Genomic DNA, 14007 nt, shown 5'->3' with positions numbered 1-14007 from the left:
GTGGGCAAAACAGTACAAAATGTAGGAGACCCTCCACCGGCCACTGACAAAAGGGGCAAGCTGTAGGTTGCACACTATCTGTCCAGCTTTTAGTTCGTGCCCCTAACCATAAGCAGTGAAACCGTGCTTGGGTCATAGCCCAGCGGTCTACAGGATTGTCACTATGGAGTAGATACGGCTGAATAGCATCTGTTGTTGCATACACAATATGCCTTCTGTTTGCAACAATGTGTAAGGCAGCGGACACCCTATTTGCCACCAAAATGATTTTGAACAATTGCTTTTGTGACCTGACCATAAATGGGGTCAAAATGTTTGGTGGGCAAACTAGGTTGGCACCATTTAACTGTCTGATGCCTTTCTGAATATACCTGAGCCATGGGATTTTCTTTACTGCTGAACTGCTTAGCAGGGCTCTTATGATCTTATGTGAGAGAATTGCTTTCTGATTTGCCCATAATGCCAACCAATGCGAAACCGGGGCCAGTAACCACTCATCAGCAATATGGGGGCATCCTAGGTCCAAATGTGTCCCATAGTTTGAAGCAGACTGCGGCAATCCAAGACGTTTTTTAAGGAAGGCATTCTTCACATTTTCAATTTTTTGGATCCTTTCCATGCCCCACAATGCAGCCCTGTAGTTAGTAGCAGTTTTTATTTGGGCCCTGTATACTTCTAAGATACGTTTAATTGGGCACCCCACACAATTATGTTGAAAGCGTGACAAACCCCCAAGCGCCTGCTTCATCCTCAAACACCACTTATCAACATGGCCCAAACCTCACCAATTCTCTATAAAGCAAATATCCAGGTAGTCAAAACTAGTGACCCTCGGAATAGGTTTACCTCCACTCCATATCTTGCGCATCTTAAGGTGTCTCACTCCCGAGCTCTTACATGCCATGACTGCTGATGTTTTTGAATTACTAGAAAGACCATGTGAAACCATAAATTGTGTGTAAGCATCCACCAGACTTTGTAGGGCTCTAGGGCTGCGAGCGATTAGAACCATGTCGTCGGCATAGCCTAGGACTGGGAGGGGGACACCACCCACCGTAATATAGTCAGTGTAGGAATTGACCAAGGCCTGGTAGACACCATTTACAAAGAGAGAAAACATTACCAGGGCCACAAAACAGCCCTGACGAACACCCAAAAAGGTTTAAAAAAAGCTGTGCACTGTCCCTGTTCCCCAAATCTGACACAGGCTGATGACTGTTTGTGAATTAACTGGAGGACCTTGACCAAATCCTCCGGGCATCCCATGGCCCTGAGCACCGCCCAAAGCATAGCCCTATCAACTTTATTAAACGCAGTGCTCAGGTCCATAAATGCTAAATACAGAGGCTCACCCCTTACATATATAGAGGTAGCTCCCACCAAATACAAATTTAAAGCCTGGTCCCTAGTTCCCAGACCCGGGCGAAAACCATATTAAGTCTCTGTAAGGACCCCAGAGTCAAAGATCCATTGTTCCAACCTTGCCAAGACCGCCCGATTAAAGATTTTAAAAGAAGTATCGAGCAAGGAAATGGGTCTATAAGAAAGAGGACTACTGGGATCACCCTTCTTAAAGATAGGGAAAATTATTGCCTGCCTCCATGTTGACGGGTAATGACCAAGCTCCAGAAATGCATTGAAGCACTTAGTCAAGATTGGAGCCCACAGAGCCACCTCATTGCAGAAAATGTCTGCTGGCATAGCATCTGATCCAGGGGCACGATTAGGAAGTTGGTTATTAATAGCCACCTCTACCTCTTCTCTAGTTAATCAGAGTTGACATCCTCTAGGCCCACTATAAGGGGTTAGAGGGTTTGCTCTATATAGGGAGCTAAAATGATTCGACCAAGCCACTGCACTAACATTATTTTCTTATATATTTTTACTCTTTTATGGGCGGACCCATTGGCCACTTATTCCCAAAAGGTCTTAGAGTCCCTTGACTGCACAGCCTGAATAAGATCTTCCCTGGCTTGTGCTTCTAGCTGGGTCTTCCTTTTTGCCAGGACATATTTATAATGCGCCAGAGCAGTGACTATCTCACAACGGAGATAAAATGCCCTTAAGATCCTTCTGTGCTACCCGGCAAGATTCATCAAACCAGGTTTCCAGATTCTTATTCCCTTTTTTAAATTCCCTTTGGAAAATTGGAGACATAGAGTTCCAAATCTTTTGAGATGCCAGAATTATAGAGCCCAGAGAAGATTCAGTGGATAGAATAGTGGAGAGTTCCTCCATGTTTAATTCACAAATTGACGATTGAGTGTTCGCAGGGTCCAATCTGGCCCATTTAATTCTCTGCTTACACAGGGGATTAATGCCACACTGATCCAGTTGGGGAAAATTGGCAAGTGGAACCACTGGCAGATCTATTCCTAGAACCAACCGGAGTGCATAATGGTCACTCTGTAAATTCTTGAGTACCTCAAACTCCTTAATTAAATGCCAATCCTTCACGTGGGCAAAAAAATAATCAATCGTAGATGACCCCTTGGTACCCTCACAAGTTGGCCTCCCAGGCCGGTATACTCCCACGCGACCATTCAATGAGCAAATACCCAACTCCAAAAACCACTCACAAAACTGTAGGTCTCTTGAACACATTCTTTCATCCACCAGTTGTGCAGGTGCAACCCCATACAAAAGATCTTCACCCGGGTCTATATTCACTATTGGAATTCCTAGCCCCATTCTCGTATTAAAATCACCTCCCATGATTAATAATAAGGCCTGTTTCCCATTAAGAATGGCAAATTCTTCAATCAGGTCTCTCAGAGCCCCTGGCCACCCCTGATTAGCATGATGAGGACTGATGTAAAGATTAACCAAAAATAGGGGGTGACCCCTAAAGGGGCATGCCATAACGCATTATATATTGTGATTTTTAGTTTCTCTCCCCTGATAGTTAAGGCTAAAGATGCCTTCACCAATATTGCCAGGCCGCCAAAACATCTCCCTCGATTGCCCTTTTCCGCAAGGACACATTCTGCAACATATCCATCAAAGCAGATAGGGGCGAGGGCCCAAGTTTCCTCAAGGAATATAATATCATATTCCCTAAGGATAGTGGCTATCCCCCCCTGAGATAACTTAGACACAGCACCAGCTATGTTCCAACACAAACAGGTCAAAGAGTGAGATGCCTGCTCAACTAAAGGGACATTTTGTTCAGATTCCCCTCCCCTTTCCGATCTATCTTTAATCTGAGCCACCTCCCCCATAGCAACATGTCAATCCAATTCTTCTATTTCCCCCAGAGCCTGAAAGCGATTTGTCAAATACACTGTGGCTAATGTTATCATACCAGCTGGTAAATCCGCTCCCCCAAAACCCTCCATGACGATACGTGGGTTAGGAGGTTTAGTAATGGTCCGATGCTCAGGCAGAAGGGGACTTACGGGATAAAACGGTGCTAGAGGAAAAAAGGCACTGTTAGCTAAGGGAGAAGTGTGCACACGCCACTCGGGGATAATAGCAGAAACCATATAGTTAAGCATAGCTGGGGCGGTCATAGACACCACCACACAATCCCCCTTTGCCCCTTTTGGTTTCTTTACTACCCAAGAAACCCTTCTAAACATGAGAATACCTCTAGGGTTCTCCTTCATCCCTGGAAGACGGGTATTAATCCATTGTGCTGTCTTATTTATAAGGGAGGGGGTAGTATGCAAAATCAGGTTGGGGTACATATAATGCGTTTGTGTTTTTGATAAAGCATTAAACCCCAGTCAGACAAGAATAGTTGTTGGCTTGACCATTTGTTTTTTGTTATTGCCAAACAGAAGATGACAGAAAGAGAATCGAGGAAGCAGAAAATACTATTAAGCACACTAAATATGAAATCCAGGGAAAAGGTAACAAGAAATAAGAAACTAGGTAGTAGAAACTAAAATAAGAACCAGAAACAAGAGACTGGTCACAAACAGGAAAATTGCATCAATGACCAGCACTGAACTGAAGCAAACTGATGTTTTTAAAGCTGGCTAACGGGCACACGCCTTCAGTGTGCTGCTTGCTAGCACCTGCCAGCCACAGGTGCTGCTTATCCTCCACCCAACCTTGTCCCGCAAGGGGGCTGATGAGGCAGCGGGCCGGGCATTCTGGGAAGCATAGTCTTTTGATAAAAGCAGCAAAATGGCTGCCAAAAACCTGAAATGGATCCAGAAGGGAAGTGACATGGGGCCTTATTCCGAGTAGGGCGGTAAGGGTTAACGGTCACCGGTAACAAGACCGGTGCCGTTAAACCCTTACCGCCCTACTACGAGTTCCCTTTGCAGGTCCTTCCTTAACGGCTGCTTTTAGCAGGCGTTAAGGACGGGACCTGCAAAGGGACTCCGGGGTCAATAATGGTACCGTAATTTACGGTACCGTTATTGCCGCCTTCCCCCTTCCCATTGAGCCCTATGAGGGCTCAAATGGGAATGGGGAATGGCCCTGGTGAATCGGGAATTACCGGTCCCTCCGACCTCGGAATGGACCGGTAATTACTCCATTCATCGTCCGGAGTTTGGACGTGTTCGGAGGCAGCCATGCCGCAAATAGCGGCGCTGTTACCTCCGAACTCGGAATGAGGCCCATGGACAACAAGGATTTTCTATTGCTCCCAAATCGACACAACATTGCCTCATAAGGTTTGAATGGAATTTCCAATAGGCAATGCACCCCAAATTAGGCTCCCAAGTGGCAAGAAAGAGAGCAAAGGGAACAAATCATGACAGTTATAGCTGCAACTACTGGGCCCAGCGAGGGTTTGCCCTATCCTACAACCCCATAAAGAGTTGAGGGTGGAAGAAAGTCAAGAAAGGATGAATGTTGTTTATTTTGAAAAGGTTGGAGAAACTAGGAGAACTAGTAAACTCCACACCTCCTAATTTAGCACAGTCACCTGTACAGTCATAGTACCAAGCAAGGAGGTTAGTTCTACCAGTTATGCTGGAGGAGTTCCCTTCATACCATAAGCGTTATCCCACCCCCAACCTTGCATTTTCAGTTTATAATAAAAATGTTGAACTTCATGTACTTTATCAAACTTCTCTCGAGTGTTCTGTTGGTCTTGCTTTGTCTCAATGTACACATGCAGCATGAAAATATTTGGTGATTGTTCATGGGTAAAGTTAAAAAAGTGCAGGAACATAGCTAATACCTTTACAGTGGTTGTGATTATATGAAGAATTGATACAAAAAATGTAAGGATACATGTGGGGTCAACAGGAGCTTCTTCAAAGTATTTTAAAGTACAAGACATTAAAAACGGTTCCCCCATTTATGAGCTTCTCTGCTGCCTATTGTGTTCCTAACCTTCCCTCCAGCCCCTATGTTCCTGCCACCCAATGGGGAGTACTTCCATATTAGTTTGCAAAGTCATCCCTCGCCAGTGCTGTATCCCATGGCCTTGCTTAGCACCTTGCTATAAGTCATGCAGCGATGTTACTAGAATACCTGTTCTATTTGTAACACAATGAATGTAAAGCACAGAACTGCTTACATTCAGGAAGGTGTCCAGTCATAATTTCGAAAACATAATTTCGAAAGTAAAAAAAGTCGAATCAAAAATGTCGAAAAAAAAAATGTCGAATTGTTTTTATTTCCGATATTTTTTTTTGGCTCTAGTTTCTGTGAAAAAAATAGGTAAAAATAAAAAAAAAGAGGGGTTGGGGGGAGCCCCCCCATTTTGAAAAAAAAACGTCATTAAAAAAAATTCGACATTTTTTTTTCGACATTTTTTTTTCGACTTTTTGACTTTCGAATATTTTGTATTCGAAATCATGTCTATGAACCATTCAGGAAGGATAGTCCCTGAGATTCCCAGGTCACAGAGTGCCTATGCTAGGGTAGATTTTGTGGATGCCTTTCGAGAGTGGATATAATACAAATGAGCATGAAAGTCCTCTTTTTTTATAGGGGGCTGTGTGGATGAGGACCAGCAAACGCGACCAGCATACAGATTCCACAAAACAGCTACCCTCCTTTCACACACAGATGCCGTGGATGTCCACAAATCAGAATATAGAGTTCTATCTTGTGTTATTTAGACAGTAGCACTGGGCACAGTGAAAAAATACATATTTTAATCAGTGTACACACATTTTAAAAAACATCATCGTAAAATACATATACCACAGAAATTATGTCTGACTAACAAACGTTGTATCCAACCCACATTTCAACCTCATAGAAATGTCTATTTATAATTCAAGAGACGAGGTGTGAGGTTAGTAACAAATATGAGAGGCATCTGTGTAGAACATACACACAAGACCCTCTCTAATTGTGTCTACAGAGGTTTAGTGTTTCCGGATCTGAGGCCCAGAGCACAACTCGATTCGTGCAGATAACACCAGATAGATCTCTATATTCTGATTTGTGGACATCCACGGCCTCTGTGTGTGAAAGGAGGGTAGCTGCCTTCCTAGAGTTACAGAATACAATACTGTTTGCTCTCATTGCAACTTTTCAATGAACTCTTCATCACTTTCCACAATTAGCGTCATGAAATGTGATAATGAAGTGCACCCTGTATTTGTTATATTGTTTTTATTTTGTAATGACAACGATTCCCTCGGACTGTTTTATAAAGTGTTTTTTGTTAAAGAGTAAAATAAAAGGTAAGCAAACAACAATTTTTTTAAATTAAAAAAAAAAATGTCACTTTCTTCTCTTTTAGGAACTCCTCGAGATGTTGGAAAAGCACAAGGCACAAAATGAAGCCTGGTTGAAAGCCAGAGCAGATGAGAATGACAAGGAAAGAAAGGAAATTTGTAAACTGAGAGTATGTTTTTTCGTAATTATGTCTAGTTTTACCTGTCTCTTTGGTGACCTGCTTCACACACATACACTTCAGTTTTAAATGTGCATTTATTATGTACATATTAGTAACCATTCATGACATTGTTATGACAGTGATTTTTCTTGTTTCATGTGCAGCCATACCAGTCTAACAGATATAATAGATATAGAAAACATGTAGCTGTAGTCACAACATAATTCAACTACATTTTAGTTTTGGGTGCACAAGGCAAAAATCATGTCATGGAGTGTAGAAGGGGTGAGGTTGACGTTGGCAGCATAATACCCATCCGGATCTGTGTATTGCCATCTTTCCCCATCTCCATACTCACAGAACGACTTACTTGTTATGAGTACATGCATGTCATTTACTGATGTGTATTGGCCATTTTCTATTGGCCATTTCGGCCGTCACTCCTTAATGACTGCCAGGTAAAACAACCAGTCTTTCCATCAACGTGTGACGGCAGAAACGGCTATTGAATATGTTCAAGAGCCCTGCAGGATCTGTCCCTTCACTGCAAGACCCTTAAAAATAATTTTAGAAGCATACAGAATGCATGTATATGAGCACTTCTAAAATTCTTTCGAGTCTCCTTCAGGGAAACCACAACCGCTCGTTGGGTGGTTACTTATATAGTGTGATCATATTTACATGTACTCAGGCATTTTCTTAATATTGCCATCATTTAACCAGATATTCGCATCGTTTGGAGAGCTCGCACCGTTTGGAGAGCTCACGTGAAAGTGCCTTGAATATAATTGTACTAATTATCTATAATATGGCAACAGCTGGGCAATGGCATGCATACTTAGGAAATGATGGCAGCAGCTGGCATATTCCTATCCAATCCCGTTATAATAGCCAAACTCATTGCTTTGACAGCCCTTATTGAGCATGTGTATGCTTTTGCATAGTCATTGTGTAGTCATTTTCCAGGCATTCACTATTTGCCAGCTGGTCCCAGCCTATGTCTATGTATATGACCATCATTTACACCATATCATGGTAATGTTATTGGTATCATATGATATGTTATGTTAAGTTACTTTGCATTTATATAGCGCCTTATGTACCATTGGTATGATCTCAAGGCGCTGGTAGGTTGAACGCCCTCAGGAACCGAAGTTCAAATTGAGAGAATAGAGAAAGTCATAAGGTGCGTGTGAGCACCGTATATGTGTGCAGCTGGTGTGGCATTCATGTGATAGCTGCTTCTTGATGGTAGGTGTGGTGGTTGAGAGATCATGAGCATGTGTTCGTTCTGGCAGGTTATTATCCAGAGCGATTCTGGCTGCGTTAGGCCTGAGGAGAACGCCTAGGCTGGAGGGTGTGTAACCAACAGTGTTTAGTTAGGGTGATGGGGAGTATGAGGCAAATGAAGGTATGAGAACAGCTATACCGAATGCTGTCATAGTATCGCTGTGTTCTAGTTGAGTGGTGGTGTTAAGAAGGGAGTAATCGTGGAGATGTGATATGGTGGTTTACCTTAGGTGCTTCGATCGACCCCACTCCAGTGGTTCCATGTACCCCATCTGTTCCATGAACTCTGAACTGTTACATGTATTACGGCTGTTTCAAGCACTCAGAACCGCTCCATTATATGCACTCCGATCCGTTCCATGCACTCCAATCCGTTCTATGTACTCTGATCTGTTCAAAGCACTCCAATCTGTTCCATGCACTCCAATCCGCTCCGTGCACTCAATCCGTTCCATGCACTCCAATCCGTTCCATGCACTCCAAAACGTTCCATGCACTCCAGTCTGTTCCATGCACTCCAGTCCGTTTCATGCACTCCAAGCCATCTTATGCACTCCAACCGTTTTATGCACTGCTCCTTTCATTCGTTCTACCCATGTTACCTTTCTCCAAGCATCATCCTTCCACATATGTCATCTTCACCCGTTCCATCCACTTCACAGGTTCCAGCCATTTTACATGCTCCATCCACTTCACCCATTCCACCACGCACCGGTTCCACCCCTTCACCGGTTCCTGACACATCACCCAATTCATCCACCTACTTCATCCGTCCTACCATTTCACCCGTTCCACCCACTTCATCCATTCTACAACAGGTCATCCGTTAAATCCACATACTTCACCCTTTCCATCCACATGCTTCACCCGTTTCTTCCACATATTTCACCTGTGTCTTCCACATATTTCACCTGTTCCAACCACATATTGGTTCACATATCGGTTCAGCCCAGGTGACTTGCTGCACGGACTCGGTCCGTTCTGTGCTCTCCATTTGTCCCATGCACTACACCCATCTCACGTACTCAAATCGTCTATGCAGTACTTTCCACATATACTGAACTCATTATTGCAGCTATTGTCACCAAATGCCCAAGCACTAATACCATTTCCAGGGCTATCCAAAACAGTTTCAGGTACTCAAATCATGGGCCAGAAATCGGAAATAAATGGCAGGGGATCACATCATTAGCCAGGTATTAGAATCAAATGCTCAGGAACACACAGACAATTCATAGATAGTGCCTGATTACCCAGGTACAGCCATCAAAGTGTATTTGCTTCAGTTAAGCAGTGTGACAAAGTCATCACTAGGGGGACCATGAAGACAGACAGGGGGATATGGGTTGCCTGGGAAATCCGCCTGCTAAGCGCAGTCCTTGAAAGTGAAATAGAGGCTTCTGCTTTCCCCAGGATCCAGTTGCCCTTCCCCACTAAATACCGGGGAGTCCCAAACCCCATCTGTGGAGAAGTCCTCCCTCCGAGGTTGCTTATTACATAGATTATATAAGTAACCACTTGTTTCTCACAGTGAATTCCTGGCAAGTAAGTTATGAGAGAGTGTCATAATGTGCCTGTGCACTGTGGAGTGTTGATGCTTGTTCAGCAATCAACATTCCACAGTGGCGGTTGAGCTTCACTGCTGAAGGAAGGAGCCTGCGCTTGTGGGGTCCAGCAAATAAACCTGTACCTTATACTCATGGTGTCCGTGGAGCTTGTCATTGGCGACAAGGATTTTGCTGGACCCCGTCCCACGTGTGCGCCTGCCAGTTGCCCCTGCCCCAGTTCATTTTCGGCGTCACAACATCGGGGGTGCAGCTGCTGAACTCGCTTGGCACATCGACTCGCAGGGGTCCGGTCTGGACATCGAGTCGGGAATACGAGTTCCTGCTGGCTGCCGCGGATGTAAGCGCAAGAGCAGTCGCAGTACCTGGCAAGTTTGGATTGTGTGTTTGGGCGTCTCCAAGACCATTCGGGCTGCGGAGGATCAGCAACTGCGCAACGGAAGGGTCTGCCGTACGTGCCCTGCAGAAACCGTCTGTCAGCCCCACCCCGGCAGCGTCAACCCAATCAGCTCCTTGCCTATTTTACGACGACAAGTAGGAGGGGCTGCGGGGACGCTGCGTGTCCCAGGAAGACACATCAGCTGATCGCTGTCGGGGAATCAGCTGATTGCTGCTCTTGAGGAGGAAATCGGGTGGACGGCGATCGGCTCCTCGCTGCTCTTCTGGAGGAAAACGGATGAACGGCGATCGGCTCCAGCTTACGCCGGTTTTGGAGCAATAAACGTCTCCCTTGGGCCACTGGATACGGGCCACTGGAGGTGAGTTTGGGGGCATATGTTTTCAAGGAAACCCGACGGAGGAGATTACTGCATCTTATTTGACCTGGAGGTGTTTGGCCTGGAGGCAAGAGGCGGGTTGGGGGCGTACAACTCCAATCAGCAATCATAAGTGAAATTGCTGCAGTTTTCAAGGGATGTCGCTGTACTGACTTCATTCTTGGATCTGGTAATTGTTTTGACTCACCCAGCAGCACCAGTACTGCATTCAACGAGTGGGTGCACGTTTACAAGGAGACATTAGGGTCATCAACACACTCCAGACTAGCAGACATTTTGTGGCCCGTGGCAGGTTCCAGTGTGGGCCTAGCGATCTAGACACTATGGGCCTCATTACGACCCAGGCGGTAAGTTACCGCCTGGGTCGTACCTTTACCACCATGGCGTAAACTACGTTTACGCCATGGTGGTTGGCGGACTTACCGCCCCATTCCGAGGTTGGCGGGGCGGTAAGTCCCCAATCCCCATTTACCCTTCCCCATTCCCATTTTTGCCCCATAGGGCATAATGGGAGTGGGGAAGGCGTTAATTACGCCACCGTAAATTACGGTGGTGTAATTAACAACAAGGTCCCTTAGCGCCATGGATTTTAACACCTGCTAAAAGCAGGTGTTAAATCCTCCATGGCGCTAAGGGACCTCGGAATCAGGTGGTAAGGGTCGGCGCTGTTTACGCCGCCGTAAACCCCTTACCGCCTGGGTCGTAATGAGGCCCTATCTCCAGCCATGTTGCATGCAGCTGCCAGGCCTCCACCTGCTTTTCTTCCAAACCCGGGGGAGCTGACTGTTGCTTGGGAACAATGGGTGGACGCTTTTAAAGTGTACTTGAGGGCTGCGGGGGGAGCAAAGCTCAGTGATGATGAAAAGGAAGCTGCATTGCTAAATTGTATTGGTACTGAGGGTTTGAGGATTTTCCGTCACCTTCCTGGAGAGACTGTTATGGTTCAAGGAGGGGGTGAGGGAGAGACAGTAATAAGTGCTTATGAGACCGCTCTGAGGAAGTTGCAATTGCGTTTTGGTAAGAGAGTGAATGTGGTGTTAGAGCGATACAAGTTTTTCTCTAGAGCTCAGGGTGCCACAGAAAGCATTGATGCGTATGTTACTGCTTTGCGTGCACCTATGGCTACATGTGCTTTCCCTGGCAATGGTGATGAACATATAAGAGATCAGATTATGATGAAGACATCCAATCAAAAAATTAGAGAAAGGTTGTGGATTGAGGGTGAGCCATCTCTTGATAAAGTATTAGAGATTGCCAGAGCCTTAGAGGCCTCTAAGGCGAGAGTGCAAATTGTTATGGAGAGGGACATGTCAAAGGACATGGTGCATGCAGTGATGGCAAAGAATAAGAAAGGATGGGACAAAGCTGCGGCGCAGGGAAGCAAAGGGTTTAAAAGCAGGAAGGGGTGCAAGAACTGTGGGGTGTCCAGCCATACTGCTGGTTCAAAGTTATGTCCCGCTGGCAACATGGAATGCAGAAAATGCAAACGGTTGGGCCATTTTGCACGCATGTGTAGGGGGCAGATGGTTGCTAGCGTGGCTCCAGATGAGTCTGCCATGTTGTTGGAAAGTGCAGTGACTTGTGCACCTAATCAAAATGTTATTTTGCAGGTGGAAGGGAGTGGGCGGAAAGGACCGTGGGTGTCAGTATTGGTGGATCAACATCCTGTGGAGATGCTTGTGGATTCGGGATCACCATACACCCTGGTGGCTCCGGAAGTGTACCGGGGTGTGTTGGGTAAACAGGTGGCTACTTTGTTGCCCCCGGACATCAATCCTTCGGCATATGGGCAAAATCCCATTGATGTAGTAGGATACAAGTGGTCAAATTTTTCTTTCAAAGGGAGACAAACTGTGGGTAAATTATATGTGGCTTTGAAAGGCACGAGTGTTTTGGGGTGGGATGAGCAGGCTGCATTACATTTACAGATTCATCCGGGTGAGGAGGTGCCGGTTCTAAGTGTGGTGCAGGGTGCGGATCAGGAGGGCACAATGGTTACTCCGGCAGTCCTCATGAGTGAGTTTCCTGAAGTGTTTTCAGACACTCTTGGTAAACTCAAAGGTTTTACCCATCGCATTGTTCTCAAGAAGGGTGCGATTCCCAAGGTGCACAAAGTGAGGGGAGTACCTGTAGCAGCTAGGGATGCATTAAAAATGGAACTGGATAAGTTGCAGGTTGCGGGCATAATTGAATGCATCGAGTCATCAGAGTGGTTATTCCCTGTGGTTCTGGTTAAGAAGGGTGACGGGACTATTAGAATGTGTGTAGACCTTCGGGAACTTAATTCCAGCATATGGGTGGATCGACATCCCTTACCGAACATCAATGAGTTATTGTTAACATTCGGTGATGCCAAATACTTTTCCACTTTTGATTTATCCACGGCTTACCACCAGATTGACCTGCATGAGGATTCCAGGCCCCTCACCTCGTTTGTGACTCCATTTGGGGCATACAGGTTTTGTTGTATGCCTTTTGGCTTGGCGTCGGCTTCGGCTGTGTTCCAGCGGTTAATGCAGCAGATGTTGGGAGGTGTGTTGGGAGTCAGTTATTTTCAAGATGATATTTTGGTGTGGGGTAAGAACAGACAGGAACATGATATAAGGGTGAGAAAGTCATGCTGATTCTGAAGGACAGAGGTCTGACGGTAAAATTAACTAAGTGTCAGGTGGGTGTGGAGGAGGTTACATATCTTGGACATATTTTAAGTTCACAAGGAGTGAGTCCCAAAAGGGAGTTGGTGCAAACGTTGAGGGATACACCAGCTCCGGTCAATAAGGATCAGCTAAGAGCTTTTTTAGGCCTGGCGGAATATTATGTAAAGTTTGTGCCCAGCTATGCTGAAAAAACGGTGGCCATGAGAGCCCTCATGAGGAAATGTGTAAGATTTGATTGGTCTGAGGAATGTGCGAGAGAATTTGATTTGGTCAAGAAGGAGGTGGAGAATGCACCTTTCCTGAGGTCATTTGATCCTAAAAACAAAACTGCTCTTTCTGTGGATGCGAGTGAAGTCGGCCTGGGTGCAGTGCTTGAACAATGGGTGAATGATGAATGGGTGCCTGTGGCTTTCGCTTCAAGGACATTGAGGGATGTAGAAACCAGATACTCGGTGATTGAGAGAGAGACTTTGGCTGTGTTATGGGCTTCAAAACATTTCAGGACATTTTTGTGGGGTATACCTTATATTGTAAGGACGGACCATAAGCCGTTGGTTCAGGTGTTTTCTACAAAGGGTGTCATGGCAGTATCACCGAGGATTGCGAAGTGGTCAGTACAGTTACAGGATTATAATTTTTCTTTGCAGTACTTTCCTGGTAAATTGAATGTGGTGGCGGATTGCTTGTCCCGTTTGCCTGTAGTGGAGGTGGATAGTCATGCAGAGCCTGTTGAAGAGGGGGACATGCAACCATGTCAAGTGGCTTTTATTGCTTCTGCTGTAGAGAAGTCATTGTGGGATGTAGAGTCAGAAGATGATTTGGAGTTGAAATTGATTAGAGAGGGTCTTGTTAAAGGTTGGGATGCTGTTAAGCATAGACCTGAAGGGAAAGGTTACGCTCAGGTTCTTCATGAACTAGCTAATGGTCCATGGGGCGTATCTAGGGGAGCTAGGCTGATT

General features: G+C 45.4%; 1 protein-coding gene across 1 annotated transcript in view; it reads left to right on the top strand.

Annotated features, from left to right (window-relative positions):
- Window positions 1-14007, top strand: part of LOC138510182 (kelch domain-containing protein 3-like) — a 1131537-nt gene that overhangs the window by 1028635 nt on the left and 88895 nt on the right. The window contains exon 18 of the mRNA XM_069625668.1: window positions 6665-6769. Coding sequence (XP_069481769.1) covers window positions 6665-6769 — 105 coding nt within the window. The remainder of the gene's footprint in view (window positions 1-6664; window positions 6770-14007) is intronic.

This window comes from Ambystoma mexicanum, chromosome 6p (genome assembly GCF_040938575.1).
Source record: "Ambystoma mexicanum isolate Mex_15411 chromosome 6p, UKY_AmexF1_1, whole genome shotgun sequence".
NCBI lineage: Eukaryota > Metazoa > Chordata > Amphibia > Caudata > Ambystomatidae > Ambystoma > Ambystoma mexicanum.
The sequence above is the reverse complement of the archived record's forward strand: the minus strand, read 5'-3'. Positions and strand labels throughout refer to the sequence as shown.